Source organism: Scyliorhinus canicula, chromosome 1 (assembly GCF_902713615.1).
Source record: "Scyliorhinus canicula chromosome 1, sScyCan1.1, whole genome shotgun sequence".
Taxonomy (NCBI): Eukaryota; Metazoa; Chordata; class Chondrichthyes; order Carcharhiniformes; family Scyliorhinidae; genus Scyliorhinus; species Scyliorhinus canicula.
Window position 1 is genome coordinate 82,410,150 of NC_052146.1, and position 22,583 is coordinate 82,432,732.

At 49.2% G+C, this 22,583-nt stretch overlaps 1 protein-coding gene across 7 annotated transcripts in view; it reads right to left on the reverse strand.

Moving 5' to 3' along the window:
* Positions 1 to 22,583, reverse strand: part of si:ch211-225b11.4 (thyroid adenoma-associated protein homolog) — a 188,859-nt gene that overhangs the window by 122,948 nt on the left and 43,328 nt on the right. For all 7 annotated transcript variants that reach the window (XR_005460320.1, XR_005460324.1, XR_005460317.1 and 4 more), the window contains exons 9-11: positions 19,615 to 19,751; positions 12,393 to 12,590; positions 11,185 to 11,899 (exon numbers count right to left, since the gene is read on the reverse strand). Coding sequence is in view for 1 of the 7 variants with exons in the window: in XM_038794198.1 (XP_038650126.1) it covers positions 11,185 to 11,899; positions 12,393 to 12,590; positions 19,615 to 19,751 (1,050 nt within the window). In the remaining 6 variants the exon portion in view is untranslated. The remainder of the gene's footprint in view (positions 1 to 11,184; positions 11,900 to 12,392; positions 12,591 to 19,614; positions 19,752 to 22,583) is intronic.

The following is a 22,583-nucleotide window of genomic DNA, read 5'->3' on the forward strand; positions in this document are numbered from 1 at the left end:
TTCTTCCTACCAAAATGGACCATTTCACATTTGCCCACTTTATACTCCATTTGCCAGATATCTGTTCACTTTCTTAACCTAGCTATGTCCCGTTGTAGCCTCGTTATGTCTTATTCATAAGTTACTTTTCCACATATCTTTGTGTCAAAAGCAAATTTAGCAACCATACCTTCGGTCCCTTCATCCAAGTCTTCCATATAAATTGTAAAAAGCAGAGGCCTCAGCACTGATCCCTGCGGCACACCGCCCTTCACATCCTGTCATCCAGAAAATTACTCATTTATGCCCATTCTGTTTCCTGTTAGCTGGCCAATCTTTTATCCATGCCAAAATATTATCCCCTATACCATGAGATTTTATTTTCCGCACTCTCCTTTTATGTGGCACCTTATCAATTGTCTTCTGGAAATCTAAATACAGTACATCCACCGGTTCCCCTTTATCCACAGCACACATGACTCCTTCAAAAAACCCCAATAAATCAGTAAAAGCTGGGCCAGAATTCTCTCGGCCGTTGGGAATCATTTTTCCCGCTGGCAGCACACTCCAGTTTCCCGGCGGCATGGGGTGGCCTCAATGGGAAATCCCATTGACAAGCGCCAGAAAGAGTGATCCCCCCCACCAGCAAACAGCGCACCGCCAAGAAACACATGGCTGGGGAGCGGAGAACACTGCCTCTGATTTCCCTTTCACAAAACCCTTGCTTGTTACTTCCTCGAAGAACTTCAATAAATTAGTCAGGTATGATTTCTCTTTCACAAAGCCATGATGACTCTGCTTGAATGAATGAAGATTTTCTAAGTGCACCACTATAACCTCCTTAATAATAGGTTCCACCATTTTACTTATAGCAGATGTTAAGCTAACTGGCCTGTAGTTCCTGCTTTCTGTTACCCACCTTTCTTAAATAGAGGAGTTACATTTACTATTTTCCAATCTGATGTGACCTTTCCTGAATCTAGGGAATTCTGGAAATGTAAAACCAATACATCTACTATCTCAGCAGTTAAGAGCCTAGGACGATGACCATCAAGAACTGGGGACTTGTTAATCTTTAGTTCTTAGTTCTAATAATTTTCTCAGTACCCTTTCCCTGGTAATTGAAATTATTTTAAGTTTCTCCCTCCCTTTCACCTCTTGATTCACAATTATTTCTGGAATGTTATTTGTGTCTTTCACACTGAAGACAGACACATAATATCTATTCAGTGCATTGCTATTTCCTTATTTTCTATTATTAATTCCCCAGACACTCTCTCTACAGAACTAATGCTCACTCTAGTGACTCTTAGAACATAGAACATAACAGCGCAGTACAGGCCCTTCGGCCCTCGATGTTGCGCCGTCCTGTGAAACCCCTCTAAAGTCCCTCTACACTATTCCCTTATCGTCTATATGCCTATTCAATGACCATTTGAATGTGTTTAGTGTTGGCGAGTCCACTACTGTTGCAGGCAGGGCATTCCACGCCCTTACTACTCTCTGAGTAAAGAACCTACCTCTGACATCTGTCCTATATCTATCTCCCCTCAATTTAAAGCTATGTCCCCTCGTGCTGGACATCACCATCTGAGGAAAAAGGCTCTCAATGTCCACCCTATCTAATCCTCTGATCATCTTGTATGCCTCAATTAAGTCACCTCTTAACCTTCTTCAATCTAACGAAAACAGCCTCAAGTCCTTCAGCCTTTCCTCATATGATCTTCCCTCCATACCAGGCAACATCCTTGTAAATCTCCTCTGTACCCTTTCCAAAGCTTCCACATTGTTCCTATAATGTGGCGACCAGAACTGCAGGCAATACTCCAAATGCGGCCGCACCAGAGTTTTGTACAACTGCAACATGACCTCATGACTCCGAAACTCAATTCCTCTACCAATAAAAGCGAACACACCGTACGCCTTCTTAACAACCCTCTGAACCTGGGTGGCAACTTTCAGGGATCTATGGACATGGACACCGAGATCTCTCTGCTCGTCCACACTACCAAGAATCTTACCATTAGCCCAGTACTCAGTCTTCCTGTTATTCCTTCCAAAATGAATCACCTCACACTTTTCTGCATTAAACTCCATTTGCCACCTGTCAGCCCAGCTCTGCAGCTTATCTATGTCCCTCTGTAACTTGTAACATCCTTCTACACTGTCCACAACTCCACCGACTTTAGTGTCATCTGCAAATGTACTCACCCATCCTTCTACATCCTCCTCCAGGTCATTTATAAAAATGACAAACAGCAGCGGCCCCAAAACAGATCCTTGTGGTACACCACTAGTAACTGGACACCAGTCAGAACATTTCCCATCAACCACCACCCTTTGTCTTCTATCAGCTAGCCAATTTCTGATCCAAACTGCTAAATCACCCTGAATCCCATGCCTCTGTATTTTCTGCAATAGCCTACCGTGGGGAACCTTATCAAACGCTTTACTGAAATCCATATACACCACATGAGCTGCTTTACCCTCATCCACCTGTTTGGTCACCTTCTCGAAGAACTCAATGAGGTTTGTGAGGCATGACCTACCCTTCACAAAACCATGTTGACTATCTCTAATCAAATTATTCCTTTCCAGATGATTATACATCCTATCTCTTATAAACCTTTCCAAGACTTTTCCCACAACAGAAGTAAGGCTCACTGGTCTATAGTTATTGGGGTTATCACTACTCCCCTTCTTGAACAAGGGGACAACATTTGCTATCCTCCAGTCTTCTGGCACTATTCCTGTAGACAAAGATGACTTAAAGATCAAAGCCAAAGGCTCAGCAATCTCCTCCCTAGCTTCCCAGAGTATCCTAGGATAAATCCTATCCGGCCCAGGGGACTTATCTATTTTCACACTTTCCAGAATCGCTAACTCCTCCTCCTTATGAACCTCAAGCCCTTCTAGTCTAGTAGCCTGTATCTCCGTATTCTCCTCAACAACTTTGTCTTTTTCCTGTGTGAATACAGACGAAAAATAACTCATTTAGCACCTCTCCTATCTCCTCGGACTCCACGCACAACTTCCCACTACTGTCCTTGACTGGCCCTACTCTTACCTTAGTCATTCTTTTATTCCTGACATACCTATAGAAAGCTTTAGGGTTATCCTTGATCCTACCTGCCAAAGACTTCTCATGTCCTCGCTTGGCTCTTCTTAGCTCTCTCTTTAGAGCCTTCCTAGCTAACTTGTAACTCTCAAGCGACCCAACTGAACCATCACGTCTCATCTTCACATAAGCCTCCTTCTTCCTCTTGACAAGTGTTTCAACTGCTTTAGTAACCCATGGTTTCCTCGCTCGATGACTTCCTCCCTGCCTAACAGGTACATACTTATCAAGGACACGCAGTAGCTGTTCCTTGAACATGCTCCACATTTCCATTGTGTCCATCCCCTGCAGTTTTCCTCTCCAGCCGATGCATCCTAAGTCTTGCCTCATCACTTCATAATTGCCTTTACCCCAGCTATAACTATTGCCCTGCGGTGTATACCTATCCCTTTCCATCGCTAAAGTAAACATAATCAAATTGTGGTCACTATCACCAAAGTGCTCACCTACCTCCAAATCTAACACCTGTCCTGGTTCATTACCCAGTACCAAATCCAATACGACCTCGCCTCTTGTTGGCCTATCTACATACTGCATCAGGAAACCCTCCTGCACACATTGGACAAAACCGGACCCATCTAAAGTACTCGAACTATAGTGTTTCCAGTCAAAATTTGGAAAGTTAAAGTCCCCCATAACAACTACCCTGTTACTTTTGCTCCTATCCAGAATCATCTTTGCAATCCTTTCCTCTACATCTCTGGAACTTTCCGGAGGCCTATAGAAAAGCCCTAACAGGGTGACCTCTCCTTTCCTGTTTCTAACCTCAGCCCGTACTACCTCAGTATTCGAGCCCTCATCAAATGTCCTCTCAGCCACCGTAATACTGTCCTTGACTAACAATGCCACCCCTCCCCCTCTCTTACCACCTTCCCTGAGCTTACAGAAATATCTAAACCCTGGCACCTGCAACAACCATTCCTTGCCCTGCTCTATCCATGTCTCCGAAATGGCCACAACATCGAAGTCCCAGGTACTAACCCATGCCGCAAGCTCACCCACCTTATTCCGGATGCTCCTGGCATTGAAGTAGATGCACTTTAAACCACCTTCCTTCCTGCCGGTACACTCCTGCAACTTTGAAACCTTACTCATGACCTCACTACTCTCAGCTTCTTGTGTACTGGAGCTACAATTCAGGTTCCCAATCCCCTGCTGAACTAGTTTAAACCCTCCCGAAGAGCATTAGCAAACCTCTCCCCCAGGATAGTAATACCCCTCTGGTCCAGGTGTAGAGGTTTGTAGAGGTCCCACCTACCCCAGAATGAGCCCCAATTGTCCAGGAATCTGAAACCCTCCCTCCTGCACCATCCCTGCAGCCACGTGTTCAACTGCTCTCTCTCCCTATTCCTCGACTCGCTAGCACGTGGCACGGGTAACAATCCAGAGATAATAACTCTGTTTGTCCTGGATCTACGTTTCCACCCTAGCTCCCTGAATTCCTGCCTTACATCCCTATCCCTTTTCCTACCTGTCGTTGGTACCTATGTGGACCACGACTTGGGGCTGCTCCCCCTCAAGGATCCTGAAAACACGATCCAAGACACTTCTCCTTTTAAAAAAATCTGTAGGGCCTTGTACTGTCTGATTTTATATCTCTTGTTAGCTTCCTCTCATACTCTATTTTTTAAACCCTGTTAGCATCTCTTTGTTCCTCATGTTCTTATCTAACTTCCTCTTAAATTAATCTATTCTATTTGCCTCAACTACTTTTGGTCACAAATTCCAGATTCTAACCACTCTCTAGGTAACAAAGTTCCTCCCCCCTTTTCCCAAATAGATATATTAGTAACTATAACTTCCCTCATCTTGGTCTCTTCCCACTCAGTTGGGCACTTGGACGAGACCAGATGCTAGTTTTGATGTGCTGGAATTAAGGTGTTTCATTGTGGTACTTAAAGGAGAGCATGTATAAAAATTAAAATTGGATAAATGCATTAAGGTCCCGTAGTTAGGTGACCCAAAGAACATGAACATGAAACCAGTTATTTTTAGCAATGTTTTACATACTAATCTTCCTGATGAATATTCTAGTGAAGGTGATTTCACAATATTTTTGATCGCAAGAATAGGAATGTCCTTTAATTTGGAAAGCTAAGAAAATAAAAATACTTTAGCTGCTGAAACAATGGCTTTATGTCAAATATTTTAAATGAGATTCTGTGTGATAAGACCATAGGTTTTATGAGCTCATTCGGCCCATCGAGTTTGCCCCACCATTCGGTCATGGCTGATATGTTTCTCATCCCCATTCTCCTGCCTTCTCCCTGTAACCCCCGATCCCCTTATTAATCGAGAACCTATCTATCTCTGTCTTAAAGACACTCAGTGACTTGGCCTCCACAGCCTTCTGTGGAAATGAGTTCCACCCTCTGGCTGAAAAAATTCCTCCTCATCTCAGTTTTAAAGAATCGTCCCTTCAATTGAAGGCTTTGCCTTCTAGTCTCTCCTACCAGTGGAAACATCTTATCCATGTTTACACTATCTAGGCCTCTCAGTATTCTGTAAATTTCAATCAGATCCACACCTCATCCTTCAAGTACAGACCCAGAGTCCTCAACCGCTCCTCATATGACAAGCCCTTCATTCTCGGGATCATTCTTGTGAACCTCCTCTGGACCCCCTCCAAGGCCAGCACTTCCTTCCTTATATATGGGGCCCGATACTGCTCCCAATATTCCAAATGGGGTCTGACCAGAGCCTAGTACAATGGGCTATTGTGCTGCCTCACAGCGCTAGGGACCCAGTTTCAATTTGGAATTTCCTCCAGGTGCTCTGGTTTCCTCCCACAGTCCAAAGACATGCATATTAGGTGGACTGGCCAATGCTAAATTGCCTCTTAAGTGTCCAGAAGGTTAGGTGAAGATAGGGCGGGGTGGGGGGTCAGCCTAGGTAGGATGCTCCTTCGGAGGGCCGGTGCAGACTCAATTGGTCGAATGGCCTCCTTCTGCACTGTAGGGATTCTATGATTTACTGAGAGATAATATACCCATTGAAAGTTATGTAAATAGTCATTCACTGTGGGTAATTTACATTCTATTAAAAAATGTGAGCGAGAAGAGGTTATGGATTAATCTTGCTAGCTTGAAACAAATGTTAGAAAGGAAATCACAAATCAAATGCATGGATGCAAGTTCATCAACTGTCTTACTGTCGGGTTCTGACAGGAGGAGAGTCTCATATGTGATGCTTTGTGCAGAATATGAATATTTTTGATTTAATTTATTTTGAAATTTTCACAGAACTGTTACAGCGCAGGAGGTCATTCTACTCATCAAGTCTGTACTGGCTCTCCAAATGAGCAATTCACCGAGTGTCAATCTCCAACCTTCTCCCCACAACCGTGCACCTTCTTCTTTTCAGATAATATTCAAATTCCCTCTTAAATGCTTCAGTGGAACCTGCCTTCACCTGACTCTCCGGCAGTGTATTCCAGATCGTAGCCACTCACTGGCTGAAAACATATCTCCTCATATCTCCATTGCTCCTTTTGGCAATAATCTTAATCTGTGCTGTCGTCTTCTTGACCTTTCCACCAATGGGAACAGTTAAGAACAGAAAAAATAGGAGGTGTCGACCCTTTGGCCCCTAAAGCTTGCTCCACCATTCAATAAGATCATGGCTGATCTGTTTGTGTTGAGTTCCACATTCCCCATCTACCCCAGAAAACCGTTAATCTCCTTGCCAAGAACCTATTTACCTCAAGGATAAAAATATTCAATGACTCCGCAGCATGGTAGCACAAGTGGATAGCACTCCAGCTCACAGTGCCAGGGTCCCAGGTCCGATTCCCTGCTGGGTCACTGTCTGTGCGGAGTCTGCACGTTCTCCCCGTGTCTGCGTGGGTTTCCTCCGGGTGCTCCGGTTTCCTCCCACAGTCCAAAGATGTGCAGGTTAGGTGGATTGACCATGATAAATTGCCCTTAGTGTCCAAAAAGGTTAGATGGGGTTATTGGGTTACGGGGATAGGGTGGAAGTGAGGGCTTAAGTGGGTCGGTGCAGACTCGATGGGCCGAATGGCCTTCTTCTGCACCGTATGTTCTATGTTCCGCGCGCCAGGCTTCCAGGTTCGATTCCAGCTTAGGTCACTGACGGAGCGGAGTCTGCATGTTCTCCCATGTCAAAGAACAACAAAGAACAAAGAAAAGTACACTATAGGAACAGGCCTTTCAGCCCTCCAAGCCTGCGCTGACCATGCTGCCCTTCTAAACTAAAATCTATTACACTTCCGGGGTCTGTATCCCTCTATTCCCATCCTATTCATGTATTTCTCAAGATGCTCCTTAAATGTCACTATTGTGGGTTTCCTCCAGGCGCTCCGGTTTCCTCCCACCAGTCCCAAATGTCGTACTTGTTAGGTGAATTGGACATTTCAAATTCTCCCTCTGTGTACCCGAACAGGTGCCGGAGTGTGGTGACAAGGGGATTTTCAGTAACTTCGTTGCAGTATTAATGTCAGCCTACGCCTGACAATAATAATGATTATTATTATTATTCTCCCACCTTTCGAGAGAGTTCTCCTCATCTCTGTCCTATAAGGGCGACTCAGTGTCCCCTATTTCTGTACTCACCCACAAGAGGAAACATCCTTTCAATTTCCATCCTGTCAATACCGTTTGGGATCTTATGTTCTTCAATCAAGTCACTTCTCACTCATCTAAACTCCAGTGGAAACAAGCCCAGCCTTTCCAACCTTTCCTCAGAAGACAAATCGCTCATTCCAGGTATCAATCCAGAAAATCTCCTCTGAACCACCGGCAACGCATAGACATCGGGCTGGATTCTCCTAAAATGGGGCTCTGTCCCCACGCCGGTGTAAAAACGTTGGCGTTGCACTTCCCAGTTTCCTGCAAAAAATAAAAGGCGATTTACTTACCTTCTGGGGGCTAGCAGGGTCCCGGGGAGCTTCACGCAACTTTGGCTGCGGATAAGGGCACTTCCAGTTCTGAGTCCGCGCATGCGCACGGCGGCGGCCTCGCCAAGCGCCATGGCGGACTCGGACCACGAACAATCTAGGCCCACCCCCGATCGACCGCGCGCTGCTGCATTAGACCAGCCTGATCACTGCTCCAGCCGCCCATAAGGTCCCCCCAGTGCTCTATCCCCCACCTTCCACCTGGGCGGCCATGGACTGAGTCCGCAGCTGCTGCGCGAGAGTCCCGACCGGCTATATCACATTAGTTCCACGCCGTCGGGAACGCGGCCAGTCGGGACCTGTCAGGATGGGATGTGTCTTCCCCAGTTATGAGATTAGCAGATACAATCAGGTGTGAATCACTTGTAAAGTAGAAACATTCTAAGTAGACACATTCTAATGTCTAGAGTCAAGGAATTTGAGAGGCGCAGGCAGCCAAATACACAGAAGGCAGCATCAATGTGGAACAAAGGTATAACAGCCAGGGCCCTCAGAAGCAAGGAGTCCAGTTGACACCTAGCAGCCTCAGAAGCAGACAAGCTAGTTTCCAGCTAGCAGCCTGGTGGCCACGTTTTACATCTAAGAGTTTCTTAGAGCCAAAGCTGTGCATACAACCTACGTTTACGTATGTTCACAGAACCAGGACAGACGTTTACCAGACTGGAGTATCCTCCCTGTATTGTGTTATCTATAAACTGGTATTTAACTAATAGATTTATTTATTTAGATGTTGTTTGTTGGGGATCGTAAATATATTTTGGAACTAGGGGAATGTTCTGCATAAACTGGGTGTGTGTTTAGTAATTCATATATTTAATTGCTGTAGTCCGGAGTTATGTCTGATGGCCAGGCCTCGACACCGACATTGCTCCATTTGCCAGGAGTATCAGAAGCTACCGCTGGCCACGCCCCTACATCACTGGGATTGGCCAGGGCGGCCTTGCATGTGGATTTCGCCGGCCCTTTTCAAGGATCCATGTTCCTTCTATTAATTGATGCCCAGTATAAATGGTTAGAGGTGCATAAGATGGTAGGCACAACGTCCTGCGCAACAATTGAGAAGATGCGTTTGTCTTTCAGTACGCATGGCCTCCCCGAGGTGCTGGTTACGGATAACGGCACTCCGTTCACAAGTGAGGAGTTTGCGATCATGAAGATGAACGGCATACACCATATCCGCACCGTCTCATACCACCCAACTTCAAATGGGTTGGCGGAGCGCGCAGTGCAGACATTCAAACGAGGCCTAAAGAAGCAGTCTTCCGGGTCGATGGACACGAGACTGGCTCGGTTTTTGTTATCATATAGGACCACCCACATGCGGTGACTGGGGTAGCTCACGCGGAACTCCTAATGGGCCGGAGACTTCACACCCACCTTAGCATGATTTTCCCGGACATTGGCACAAAGGTACGCCGCACACAAGAACGGCAGGGAGATGGTTTTTCTTGGCATCGGCCGATTCGGCAGTTTGCGCCTGGTGACCCAGTGTTCGTTCGGAATTTTGCTGGTGGTGACCAGTGGGTCCCTGGCCTAATCTTTCGCCAAAGGGGCCCTATCTCTTACCAGGTGCAAGCCAAGGGTCGTCTCCAGCGCAAGCATGTAGACCACATTCGGTCCAGAAGACCATCCCTTCCAAAGATTCCCTGCCCCTGGAGCTCATTTCTACAGCCACAGGAGACCAGACACAGTGGAAAGTATTCCTCACAATCTTCCTCTGGTGCCGCACTCAAAGCCTGTGCAGGTTGTTGCAGAACCGCGTGGAGATAGAGACGCCGAGATGATGGAGGCAGCGGACTCCGACTCCGAAATGGAGACACAGGACGCCTCAGAGGGGGAATCCTCGGGCCCACGGGCCGTGGATGTGCAACCAATACTCCCTTCATCGCGGAAGGGCCGTTCTCTGTCTCGTTACACACTGCCCGATCCAGCGCCTCGTGCAAATGGTGTCCGGCCTGCGGCAAAACGAGTCCGACGCCCTCCTTCGCCAGGGTCTTCGGTGGATTCCTTGGACTTTTTTGGGGGGTGTTATAACCTGCCTGCTTACCACTGGCTGGGGATTAATAGCAATCCCACAATCCTTTGGGAGTATGAGCTTCCCCAATGAGGGGGGCGGAGAAATCATTAGCAGATTCCCTGCATAAATAAAGCTGGGCAATTTGGATCCGGCTAGAGGAGAGTGAGCAGCAAGGAGTTCCTGCTGCTGTTGTATATATATGTTATTGTAAATAAATGTTATTTCTTTCTATCCTTCAATTCGTGCTGGATTCTTCGTGGCCCTCACAAAATAATCCTTTCTCATTACACAACACCCTGCCCAAGATAGCCTGTTCCTTGTTGGTTCCTCAAAGTATTGGTCCAGAAAACCATCCCGTGTACACTCCAGAAATTCCTCCTCTATTGTAGTGTGAATAATTTGGCTCACCCAATATATATGCAGATTAAAGTCACCCATAATCAGAGATGTTCCTTTATCACATGCATCTCTGCCTTTGCAATCGGCAATATATGAACACCACCTATTTCTGCCTCTGTATCATCTTCAAAATCCACCTATCTCAGGTCACCTGCTGCTAAACCCCTCATTTTTATTTATTTCCTCCAGACTTGACTATTCCAACACACTCCTGATATCTCACATCACTATCTTCCGTTAACTTGAAGTCATCCAAAACTCTGCGGACTGTACCTTAACTAAGACCAGGTCCCCCCCTCCCCTATCTCATCGCATGCTCAGTGACCTACATTGGCTCCCAGGCAAGAAACACCTTGATTTTTAGAATTTCCATCCTTGTTTTCAAATACCTCTTGGCTTTGAGCCACTCTAACCCTGGAATCTCCTCCTATTCCACGACCCTCTGCGATAAATGTGTTTTGTGGCCTCCTGAGCATTTCTGATTTTAATCCACTCCCAAGGCCCTAAAGCCCTGAAATCCCATTCTGAACCACTTTGGCCAAGCTCTCGTAGCTCCTTACAAGGATCGGTCTCAAATTAATTCTGTTTATTAAAGCCCTGGATTGGGACATTTTATTACATTAAAGGTACTATATAAATGCAGGTTGTTATTGTTTAGTTCATGCTGTCCAGGTGGAAGTCCCCACACTGCACGATCCATCTCCTTCTGAAAAGGAAGGTCAACACTGACAATAAGTAACAAAAAATGTGACTTACCAACACCCTCAGATACAATGGCCACTGATCCTTGAACACCTTCCCCTGTCTTCCTGTTGCTGTGTGATCGTCTCTGTGCACGAAGATGCAGAAGACAACTGTCTCTGATCCTCACCAGGGCTTTCTTCACACTGGCCTGAAGCAAATGTCTGAATGAAGAGGAGTTGCAATTTAAGTTCAGAGGTAAGAACTCCCTCAGCAGACTCAGATTCCTCGGGCTCAGTGCTTGGTTGGTTTTAGGACTGACGCACAACAGAGAGAGAGCAGAGAGGCGTACACGGTCATCCAGGCAATGCAGGGAGGCTCTCAACTTTTTCAGTGTCTCAGTGTCCGTGGGCAGAGACCCAGAATTGATCTGCTGAGCATTTAACAGGGTGATCCAGCCAAGGTGGTGCCCAGGACGGCCATCAAAAGCCCTGGAAAGCACGTGGAAGGATGCAGGGAAAATCCTCAGTGTCTGTACAAGGAAGTAATTGGCTGTGTTCTGCTGAAATAATGGGAGGTCGGAGGATAACGCCTCAGCCAATATCTCCATCCACTGCTGGGCCCAGTTCTCGGCCAGCTCCTGTTCAGACAGGGTTCCCTGGGTCAAGGTGTACTCCAACCTGTGCTGTTGTAATATTGTCCTGTAGAGGTGCGAGGCCGGTGAGCACAGGTGCTTTGTGGCAAGACAGTTGAACAAATGGTTGGGAAGCTCTTCGTAATCGTCCAACACCTGGGGGCAAAACTCTTCATCAGAAAAATCAGCAGACTGAATCAGTAGCTTCAAAATTCCAAGTCTCTCCTCCCCTCCTAAAGACAGCCCTCTGCCACCTCACCCAAGGGGTCATTCTCTGTGTCTGAGACTAAGGTACAACACTGTTAGATTAGACAGTGGAAATGGGATTACTGAAACCAGCCCTAATCTTGCTGGGGGAAGCTGGAGAAAGCGACAACAACTCTAACAGGGAAGGACGAGGGACGGGAAGACTGGTTTCGGGGTGGGGAGAGCACTGACGAGATGTAAATTCCGGCTCTGGATTGGAGGAGGAACAATGATTTGATGATGGAAACCTTGGCTCTGATTAGGTGGTTGTGGTGGTGGGGGAGGCTAGTATAGAAGGGAAATGATTACTGAAAACAGGAAGAAATCACTGGACAATCTGAAGAAAAGCCTCCAGTGTTTCACGGCTCTGTATAAAAACCCAAGGAAGCAGCGAGATACAAACCTTCTTCACACCAAAACAGGAGGCGAGAGAGGAGAGTAGCAAATATTTGGCTTTCATCCGCCACGAGAGAGCCTTGAGACGTTGGAGTAAAAATGAGTAGAGTGGGAACTCTACATCCTCAAAATGGCTGCATTCCAGTCTGTAAATGTCCAAGAGCAGGCTGAAGGAACTGTGAACAGACTCCAGCACACCCTCCACCTGCCGAAACAAAAACATTGCAGACCATTGGCCATACAACAAAACGCACAGTAAAGCCATATTATTCAACTGCTCCCAGTACTAATTCAAACATCCTGAGAAAATCCAAAGCTTTAGAGACTGAGGATGGCTCACTTCATCCAGCACAACAGCCTGGGACCAATAACTGCCTTGAGACTGGGGGGTAAATACTGAGGACAGGTAACCGCACGGGGCTCGACAGAGCATGGCTCCCTCTACACTGTCCTCATCAACACTCCCAGGACAGGTAACCGCACGTGGCTCGTTACAGAGTATACCTCCCTCTACACTGTCCTCATCAACATTCCCAGTACAGGTAACCGCACGGGGCTCGACACAGAGCATGGCTCCCTCTACACTGCCCTCATCAACATTCCCAGGACAGGTAACCACACGGGACTCGTTACAGAGTATAGCTCCCTCTACACTGTCCTCATCAACACTCCCAGGACAGGTAACCGCACGGAGCTCGTTACAGAGTATAGCTCCCTCTACACTGTCCTCATCAACACTCCCAGGACAGGTAACCGCACGTGGCTCGTTACAGAGTATACCTCCCTCTACACTGTCCTCATCAACATTCCCAGTACAGGTAACCGCACGCGGCTCGTTACAGAGTATAGCTCCCTCTACACTGTCCTCATCAACACTCCCAGGACAGGTAACCACACGGAGCTCGTTACAGAGTATAGCTCCCTCTACACTGTCCTCATCAACATTCCCAGTACAGGTACAGCACGGTCTTAGCAAAATGAAGAAGAGGGGAAGACCAATCAGCACCTCGTGCCTAATCAATCTGTCATTTAATTAGAATATGGCTGACCTGTATTTTCGCTGACCTGCCTTAGGTCCCAATTTATTGTTAGCCTTACCCACTAAAAATTCCAATTTGTCTCTCAGTAGCCACAGCCTTTTCGGGAAGAGAACTCCAGATTTCCCCAACTGCCCATCGATTCCCCAGATGGCAAGGACTAAGTGCCTGGCATTGAACTGGATAGTGGCAGGCATACCCAGGGCTGAGGAGACCTGCCATCTGACAGCTACTGGCCAATCGGAGATGAGCAACTCAACTGAATGGCAGGAAGGCAGTGGCTGCTGCTGGTATGATAATGATACTAGATCCCAGACCCAGGACAATGATACTGTATCCCAGAACCAGGACAATGATACTAGATCCCAGACCCAGGACGATGATACTGGATCCCAGACCCAGGACAATGATACTGGATCCCAGACCCAGGACGATGATACTGGATCCCAGACCCAGGATGATGATGCTGGATCCTAGACCCAGGACAACGATACTGGATCCCAGACCCAGCACAACGATACTAGATCCTAGACCCAGGACAATGATACTGGATTCCAGACCCAGGACGAGGATACTGGATCCCAGACCCAGGACGATGATGCTGGATCCCAGACCCAGGACGATGATACTGGATCCCAGACCCAGGACGATGATGCTGGATCCCAGACCCAGGACGATGATACTGGATCCCAGACCCAGGACGATGATGCTGGATCCCAGACCCAGGACTATGATACTGGATCCCAGACCCAGGACTATGATACTGGATCTCAGACCAAGGACAATGATACTAGATCCCAGACCCAGGACAATGATACTGTATCCCAGAACCAGGACAATGATACTAGATCCCAGACCCAGGACGATGATACTGGATCCCAGACCCAGGACGATGATACTGGATCCCAGACCCAGGACAATGATACTGGATTCCAGACCCAGGACAATGATACTAGATCCCAGACCCAGGGCAATGATACTAGATCCCAGACCCAGGATGATGATACTGGATCCCAGACCCAGGACGATTATACTGGATCCCAAGCTCAGGTTGATGATACTGGATCCCAGGTCCACGACGATGATACTGGATCCCTGACCCAGGACAATGATACTGGATCCCAGGCCAAGGACAATGATACTGGATCCCTGACCCAGGACGATGATACTGGATCCCAGACCCAGGAGAATGATACTCGATCTCAGACCCAGGACGATGATACTGGATCCCAGGCCCAGGACAATGATACTGGATCCCTGACCCACGCCGATGATACTGGATCCCAGACCCAGGACAATGATACTGGATCCCAGGCCCAGGACGATGATACTGGATCCCAGGCCCAGGACAATGATACTGGATCCCTGACCCAGGACGATGATACTGGATCCCAAGCTCAGGTTGATGATACTGGCTCCCTGGCCCAGGACAATGATACTGGATCCCAGGCCCAGAACAATGATACTGGATCCCAGACCCAGGACTATGATACTGGATTCCCTGACCCAGGACGATGATACTTGATCCCAGGCCCAGGACAATGATACTGGATCCCTGACCCAGGACGATGATACTGGATCCCAGACCCAGGACAATGATACTGGATCCCTGACCCAGGACGATTATACTGGAACCCTGACCCAGGACGATGATACTGGATCCCAGGCCCAGGATAATGATACTGGATCCCAGGCCCAGGACAATGATACTGGATCCCAGGCCCAGGACAATGATACTGGATCCCTGACCCAGGACAATGATACTGGATCCCAGACCCAGGACAATGATACTGGATCCCTGACCCAGGACGATGATACTGGATCCCAGGCCCAGGATAATGATACGGGCTCCCTGGCCACAGGTGAGTGATGGTGGTCTGGGGTTCGGAGATGACGAGGGAGGGGGTCAGCAGCAAGTGCAGGGTGGAACTCAGCAGGTGCCTTCCTGAAATGAGGTAGCATAGTGGTTAGCACTGTTTCTTTACAGCGCCAGGGTCCCAGGTTCGATTCCCGGCTTGGGTCACTGTCTGTGTGGAATCTTCACATACTCCCCGTGTCTGCGTGGGCTTCCTCCAGGTGCTCCGGTTTCCTCCCACAGTCCAAAGATGTGCAGGTTAGGTGGATTGGTCATTCTAATTTGCCCTTAATGTCCACAATGGTTAGGTGGGGTTGCTGGGTTGCTGGGTTGCGGGGATGAGATGGAGGTGTGGGCTTGAGTGGTGTGTTCTTTCCAAGGGCCAGTGCAGACACAATGGGGCGAATGGCCTCCTTCTGTACTGTAAATTCTATATATATCGGATCCCTCCATCAGGTACTGAGTGTCTTTGAACGGGGGATGCCTTCCCCCCACTCTGGGCTTGTTGTGATTCTCATATGGCAAAAGTACAACTTGCCACTGGGTTAACATTATCAAAGCCCTTAAGTGGGCATTAATTGGCCATTTAAGGGTCTTAATAGGTTTGGGCGGTCAGGAAGGCCTTCCAGGCAGGGACTTCATCAGGATGGAGACAGGAAGGTAGATATCCATCACTTCGCCCATCACCCTCCAGCCTGATCAAATACCCCCCAGCAACAAACTCAACAAAGTGAAGGGCATAAAATTTTGCCCAGTCGCCTGGAATAACTTATGTCCATTTCAGTCTTCAAGCTTGTGGATGGTGGACAGGTTTTGGGGTGTGAGGAGGCGGGTTAATCTCTGCAGGATTCCCAGTCTCTGACTGGGTCTTGTTGGCACAGTATTTATATGGCTGATACACTGAAGTTTCCAGTCAATGGTGACTGCCAGGATGTTGCTGGGGGGAATTCTGTGATGGTGATGCCATTGAATATTCGGGAGAGATGATTAGAATGGTGATGAATGCTTAAAGTTTCAATCATCAGATGGAGGAGACTTTATTGACTGAACTGAAATCAGAGCTGAGACCGAGAGAAGACAGTCCAGATAAGTCCCACACTTAACCGTTGGTTTTAGGATTTCTCCACCGAGTATTAGAACCTCCAGCTCCAGGAGCCTAAGATGTTCCCACTCCGACACCCCTCTCCAACCCCTTACTCAAGTCCAGAGTTCTATCCCATCGTTTACAGCATCTGATTCTCAAACCACCCACTCCGCCCCCCCCAAACCACCCACTCCACCCCCCCCAAACCACCCACTCCGTCTCCCCCCAAAACCACCCACTCCACCCTCCCCAAACCACCCACTCCGCCCCCCCCAAACCACCCACTCCACCCCCCCCAAAACCACCCACTCTGTCCCCCCCTCAAAGCACCCACTCCGCCCCCCCAAACCACCCACTCCGCCCTCCCCAAAACCACCCACTCTTTCCCCCCCTCAAACCACCCACTCCGCCCCCCCCCAAACCACCCACTCCACCCCCCCAAACCACCCACTCCGTCCCCCCCAAACCACCCACTCCGCCCCCCCCAAACCACCCACTCCGCCTCCCCCCAAACCACCCACTCCGCCCCCCCCCCAAAACCACCCACTCCGCCCCCCCCCAAACCACCCACTCCGTCCCCCCAAACCACCCACTCCGCCCCCCCAAACCACCCACTCCGCCCCCCCCAAACCACCCACTCTGCCCCCCCCAAACCACCCACTCCGCCCCCCCCAAACCACCCACTCCGCCCCCCCCAAACCACCCACTCCGCCCCCCCCCAAACCACCCACTCTGCCCCCCCAAACCACCCACTCCGCCCCCCCCAAACCACCCACTCCGCCCCTCCCCAAACCACCCACTCTGCCCCCCCAAACCACCCACTCCGCCCCCACCCAAACCACCCACTCCGCCCCCCCCCCAAACCACCCACTCCACCCCCCCGAAACCACCCACTCCACCCCCCCGAAACCACCCACTCCGCCCCCCGAAACCACCCACTCCGTCCCCCCCCCCCAAACCACCCACTCCGCCCCCCACAAAACCACCCACTCCGCCCCCCAAAACCACCCACTCCGTCTCCCCCCAAACCACCCACTCCGTCTCCCCCCAAACCACCCTCTCCGCCCCCCCAAAACCACCCACTCCGTCCACCCCCAAACCGCCCACTCCGCCCCCCCCCCCCAAACCACCCACTTCTAAACCATCCACTCCGCCCCCCCCACAAACCGCCCACTCCGCCCCCCCAAACCGCCCACTCCGCTCCCCCAAACCCCCCACTCCGCCCCCCCAAACCGCCCATTCCGTCCTCCCCCAAACCGCCCACTCCGCCCCCCCCAAACCATCCACTCCCCCTCCCCCCAAACCATCCACTCCGTCCCCCCCCAAACCGCCCATTCCGTCCGCCCCCCCCCAAACTGCCCACTCTGCCCCCCCCACAAACCGCCCACTCCGTCCCCCCCAACCGCCCACTCCGCCCCCCCAAACCATCCACTCCGTCCCCCCCAAACCGCCCACTCCGCCCCCCCCAAACCGCCCACTCCGCCCCCCCCAAACCACCCACTCCGCCCCCCCCAAACCGCCCACTCCGCCCCCCCCAAACCACCCACTCCGCCCCCCCCAAACCACCCACTCCGTCTCCCCCCCAAACCGCCCACTCCGTCCTCCCCCTAAACCGCCCACTCCGCCCCCCCCCAAACCACCCACTCCGCCCCCCCAAACCGCCCATTCCGTCCTCCCCCTAAACCGCCCACTCCGCCACCCCCCAAACCACCCACTCCGCCCCCCCAAACCGCCCATTCCGTCCTCCCCCAAACCGCCCATTCCGTTCTCCCCCCAAACTGCCCACTCCGCCCCCCCCAAACCGCCCACTCCGTCCCCCCCCCAAACCGCCCATTCCGTCCTCCCCCAAACCGCCCATTCCGTCCCCCCCCAAACCACCCACTCCGCCCCCCCAAACCACCCACTCCGTCCCCCCCCAAACCGCCCATTCCGTCCTCCCCCAAACCGCCCATTCCGTCCCCCCCAAACTGCCCACTCCGCCCCCCCAAACTGCCCACTCCGCCCCCCCCCAAACCGCCCACTCCGTCCCCCCCCCAAACCGCCCACTCCTTCTCCCCCAAACCACCCACTCCTTCTTCGCCCCCAACCACCCACTCCTTTCCTCCCAAGCCACTCACTCCTTCCCCCTCAAACAGCTCACTCCCAAACTGCCCACTCCTTCTCCCCCAAATCGGCCACTCCGCCTCTGCCCAAACATCTCAACTCCTTCCCCCCCAACCCGCCTACTCCTTCCCTCCCAAATCACCTAATCCTTCCCCCTCAAACCGCCCACTCCTTCTCCCCCAAACTACTCCAACCATCCCCTCCATTCTCTAACTGACTCCATAATTTTCCGTCAATTATCTTCTCGCTTATTTCAACCTACATAACCTCACCAGACATTACCCCACCACCGCATTTAAGCTGCTGAAACCCTAATCTTTGTCTTTCTTCTCTTTAGACTTGACTACTCAAAAACATTCAGACTGCTCTCCCACGTTGAACTCTCCATACATGTATCATGCAAAGCTCTCCTGCCTCCATCCTAACTTCATTCACCTATCAACCCTGTGCTCATTAACCTACATACCTCGATTTTAAAATCTCCACCTGTTTTCAAATCCCTCCATGGCCTTGCCCTCCTAACTCATGTTCAGCCCCTCAATCCTCTGAGATATCTGCACCCCTCTATTTCTGGCCTCTTCAGCCTCTGGAATTCCCTCCCTATCTCTATGCAGAGCAGTGAGCTCTCCCTCATTAAGTAGTTCCTCAAAACTACCTCTACAGCCAAGCTCTTGGCATCTGACTTTACATTTGCTGTTTGACTCGCTGTGATTTGTTTTATGTGTCTGTGAAATATTTTGGGGTAATTTATATTACAGGCACTTCATAAATACAAGTCATTGTTATCCCATCCCAACCTTCTCCGTCCTTATTCCATCCTTGTCTCATTGTGAACCTCTCCCAGATCTGTTCCATCCTGTCCTTCATCCCTCTCCCTTCCCAATCTTACACCCGGTCCTGTGTCTCTCCTCATTCTCCTTGTTCATTTCTTCTATACTTCTTCTTTACCAACATGCCCTCTAAATCTTTATTGGATTGACCGGGTGATTTGTTCAAGTGCGTGGGCCCTTTAAAACATTTTGCATGGTTAACTTAAAAGGGTCCATTTGTGCACAGCTCACACAGGAATGTTCAGGTTGTGACATACCCACAGAACGCATCCCCTCCCAATCCCACCCTACTCCACAGGCAAAGCTGAGGGTTTGCTCACAGGACTCTCAATCCTCTTCCACATCAGCTCCAATAGTTGGGTGGTGAAATCTGAATGTTGGTCCAGCAGCCTCCCATCACGCAGTCTCCAGATCTCCGCAATATTTATCTTTGTGGATTTCAGCCACAAAGACAGCACTGAAATCAAATAGGAGAGTGTTAGGTCCATATCAATGTCATATTCCATCCCATCACCATCATTGTTACATGCCGACCCCAGCACATCCCCAACCTCTCACCATCACAACTCTGTCTGATCACCGTCAAAGCCCACTCTTATCGCCTGAATGCATGTATGGAAGCACACAAACGTGTAGTCAAAAGAGTTGGTAAGCTACAAGCACAAATAGCTGTGTGGGAATATGATTTAATGGAAACTGCTCATAAATGGTGAGGATTAGATGCTGAATATTCAAGGAAAAATGTTCAAAAAAGATAGAAAGGAAAAAGGGAGCTGGGTAGCTGTTGGAAAGGGAGAACATCCTAGAGAGGCAAGGACAGAATCAATGTGGTTAAAGCGGAGAAGTAAGAAAGGTATCATTGATTTACTAGTAGTATTCTCATTACCACAATCATCATCACTATGTATGTGCCACCCAGTGGCAGGTCCCTGAATCACAGTCTTCATATTTTTTCTCATTTGCCAATACTGTAGCTTCCTTCAATTTTCAAGCCATCCAGCACTGATATTCTCTCCCTACCTCTTATTCCTTGAAATCTTTTCTTCATAACGTCTCAGTTTTCCCTTTTAAAACATGCCCTGCCCCAGTCTCTCTGCCTTTTCCTAATTACCTTCAACAAATGTCCTTGTTTATCCACTCTCCAGACCACATCATCATTTGTTACTTTTTCTGTCCAGCACAGAGTCATAGAGTCTATAGCACAAAAGAGGCTCTTCGGCCCATTGCACCTACACCAGTCAAAAACAATCACCTAACTTATTCTAATCCTATTTTCCAGCACTTGGCCCATAGCCTTGTATGCCCTGAGATTGCAAATGTACATCTAAATACTTCTTCAATGTTATGAGGGTCTCTGCCTCCACTACCCTTTCAGGCAGCTAGTTCCAAACTCCCACCACCCTCTGGATAGAAAAAGGTTTATCCTCACATCCCCTCTAAACCTTAAACCTACGTCCTCTAAACCTCCTGCCCATTACCTTAAACCTACGCCCCCTCATTCATCCCTCCACCAAAGGAAAAGGTTTCTTCCTGTCTACTCCATCTTTGCCCGTCATAATTTGTTCATCTCAATCATGCCTCCCTCAGTCTCCTCTGCTCCAATTCTATCCAATCTTCCTTCATAATTAAAACTCTACCTTAAAGGACCACTATACATAAACACCAAGATCTCTCTGATCCTCGGTGCTTCCCAGGGTCCTGACGTTTATCATGTATTCTTTTGCCTCATTTCCTCCTTGCTGCCGCCTTTGTTCTTCTCCAAACCTACATTTCAAAACTATTTAGCAAGTTAGTCTCCTTTTTCTGTAAGGTTTCAACTCCCAGATCCTTACTAAACAATACTGCAAACAAAAATATTTTCAAGGGGCTTTTTGAGTTGTGTATTCAGTTTTCTGGTCACTGCATCTCCGAAACAGATCTGCCTTTGCCATCTTGATTCTTATTTCTTTGCTGCATCCTCTATCTACAGGGAATATACTTCTGAAATGTGGGAATTACGGCACCTATTCTATGATTGTATGAATGTAAATGAATATTTCTTAGTGTTATTGAGATATGCATCACTTTGGTTTTGTTGATGTTTGCTATTGCTCCAATTGATGTCTGTTGTTACCAGCCTCTCCAGTTGTTGTCTGTTCTTACCTTTCTCTCCAGTTGATGCCTGTTGTTGTGTCGTCCCGTTCCCCCCCCCCCCCCCCCCCCCCCCCGACGAACAGCTGCCTCCCGGGTGCTCGGGTCAGCCTCCCGGGTGCTCGGGTCAAGGATGTCTCCAATCGGCTGCAGGACATACTAAAAGGGGAGGGTGAGCAGCCAGTTGTCGTGGTGCATATAGGCACCAACGATATAGGTAAAAAAAAGGGATGAGGTCCTACAATCAGAATTTAGGGAGTTAGGAGATATGTTAAAAAGTAGGACCTCACAGGTAGTAATCTCAGGATTGCTACCAGTGCCACGGGACAGTCAGAGTAGAAATTCAAGAATAGTCAGAATGAATACATGGCTTGAGAGATGGTGCAGGAGAGAGGGGTTCAGATTTTTGGGACATTGGAACCAGTTCTGGGGGCGGTGGGACCATTACAAACCGGATGGTCTACACCAGGGCAGGACTGGAACCAACGTCCTAGGGGTGCTTTTGCAAACACTGTTGGGGAGGTTTTAAACTAATGTGGCAGGGGAATGGGAACCAGATTAGGAAGTTAGAGGTCAGTAAAGAAGCAGCAACTAAAGCCAGTAAGGTACGAGACAATAAACTCAATGTGACTAAGGAGAAGAGTAGGCAGGGAAGAGATGATGAACGCAAAGGGACAGGTGGTCTGAGGTGCATTTGTTTTAATGCGAGAAGTGTAGCAGGTAAGGCAGATGAATTTAGGGCTTGGATCAGTACCTGGGAATATGATGTTATTGGTATTACTGAGACTTGGTTGAAGGAAGGGCAGGACTGGCAACTGAATTATCCCAGGGTATAGATGCTTCAGGAGGGATAGAGAGGGAGGTAGAAGGGGTGGAGGAGTTGCATTACTCGTCAGAGATGATATCACAGCTGTGATTAAGGAGGGCACGATAAGGGCAGCACGGTGGCCTAGTGGTTAGCACAGCAGCCTCACGGCGCCGAGGTCCCAGGTTCGATCCCGGCTCTGGGTCACTGTCCATGTGGAGTTTGCACATTCTCCCCGTGTCTGCGTGGGTTTCGCCCCCACAACCCAAAAATGTGCAGAGTAGGTAGATTGGCCACACTAAATTGCCCCCTTAATTGGAAAAAATAATTGGATAATCTAAAATTTAAAAAAAA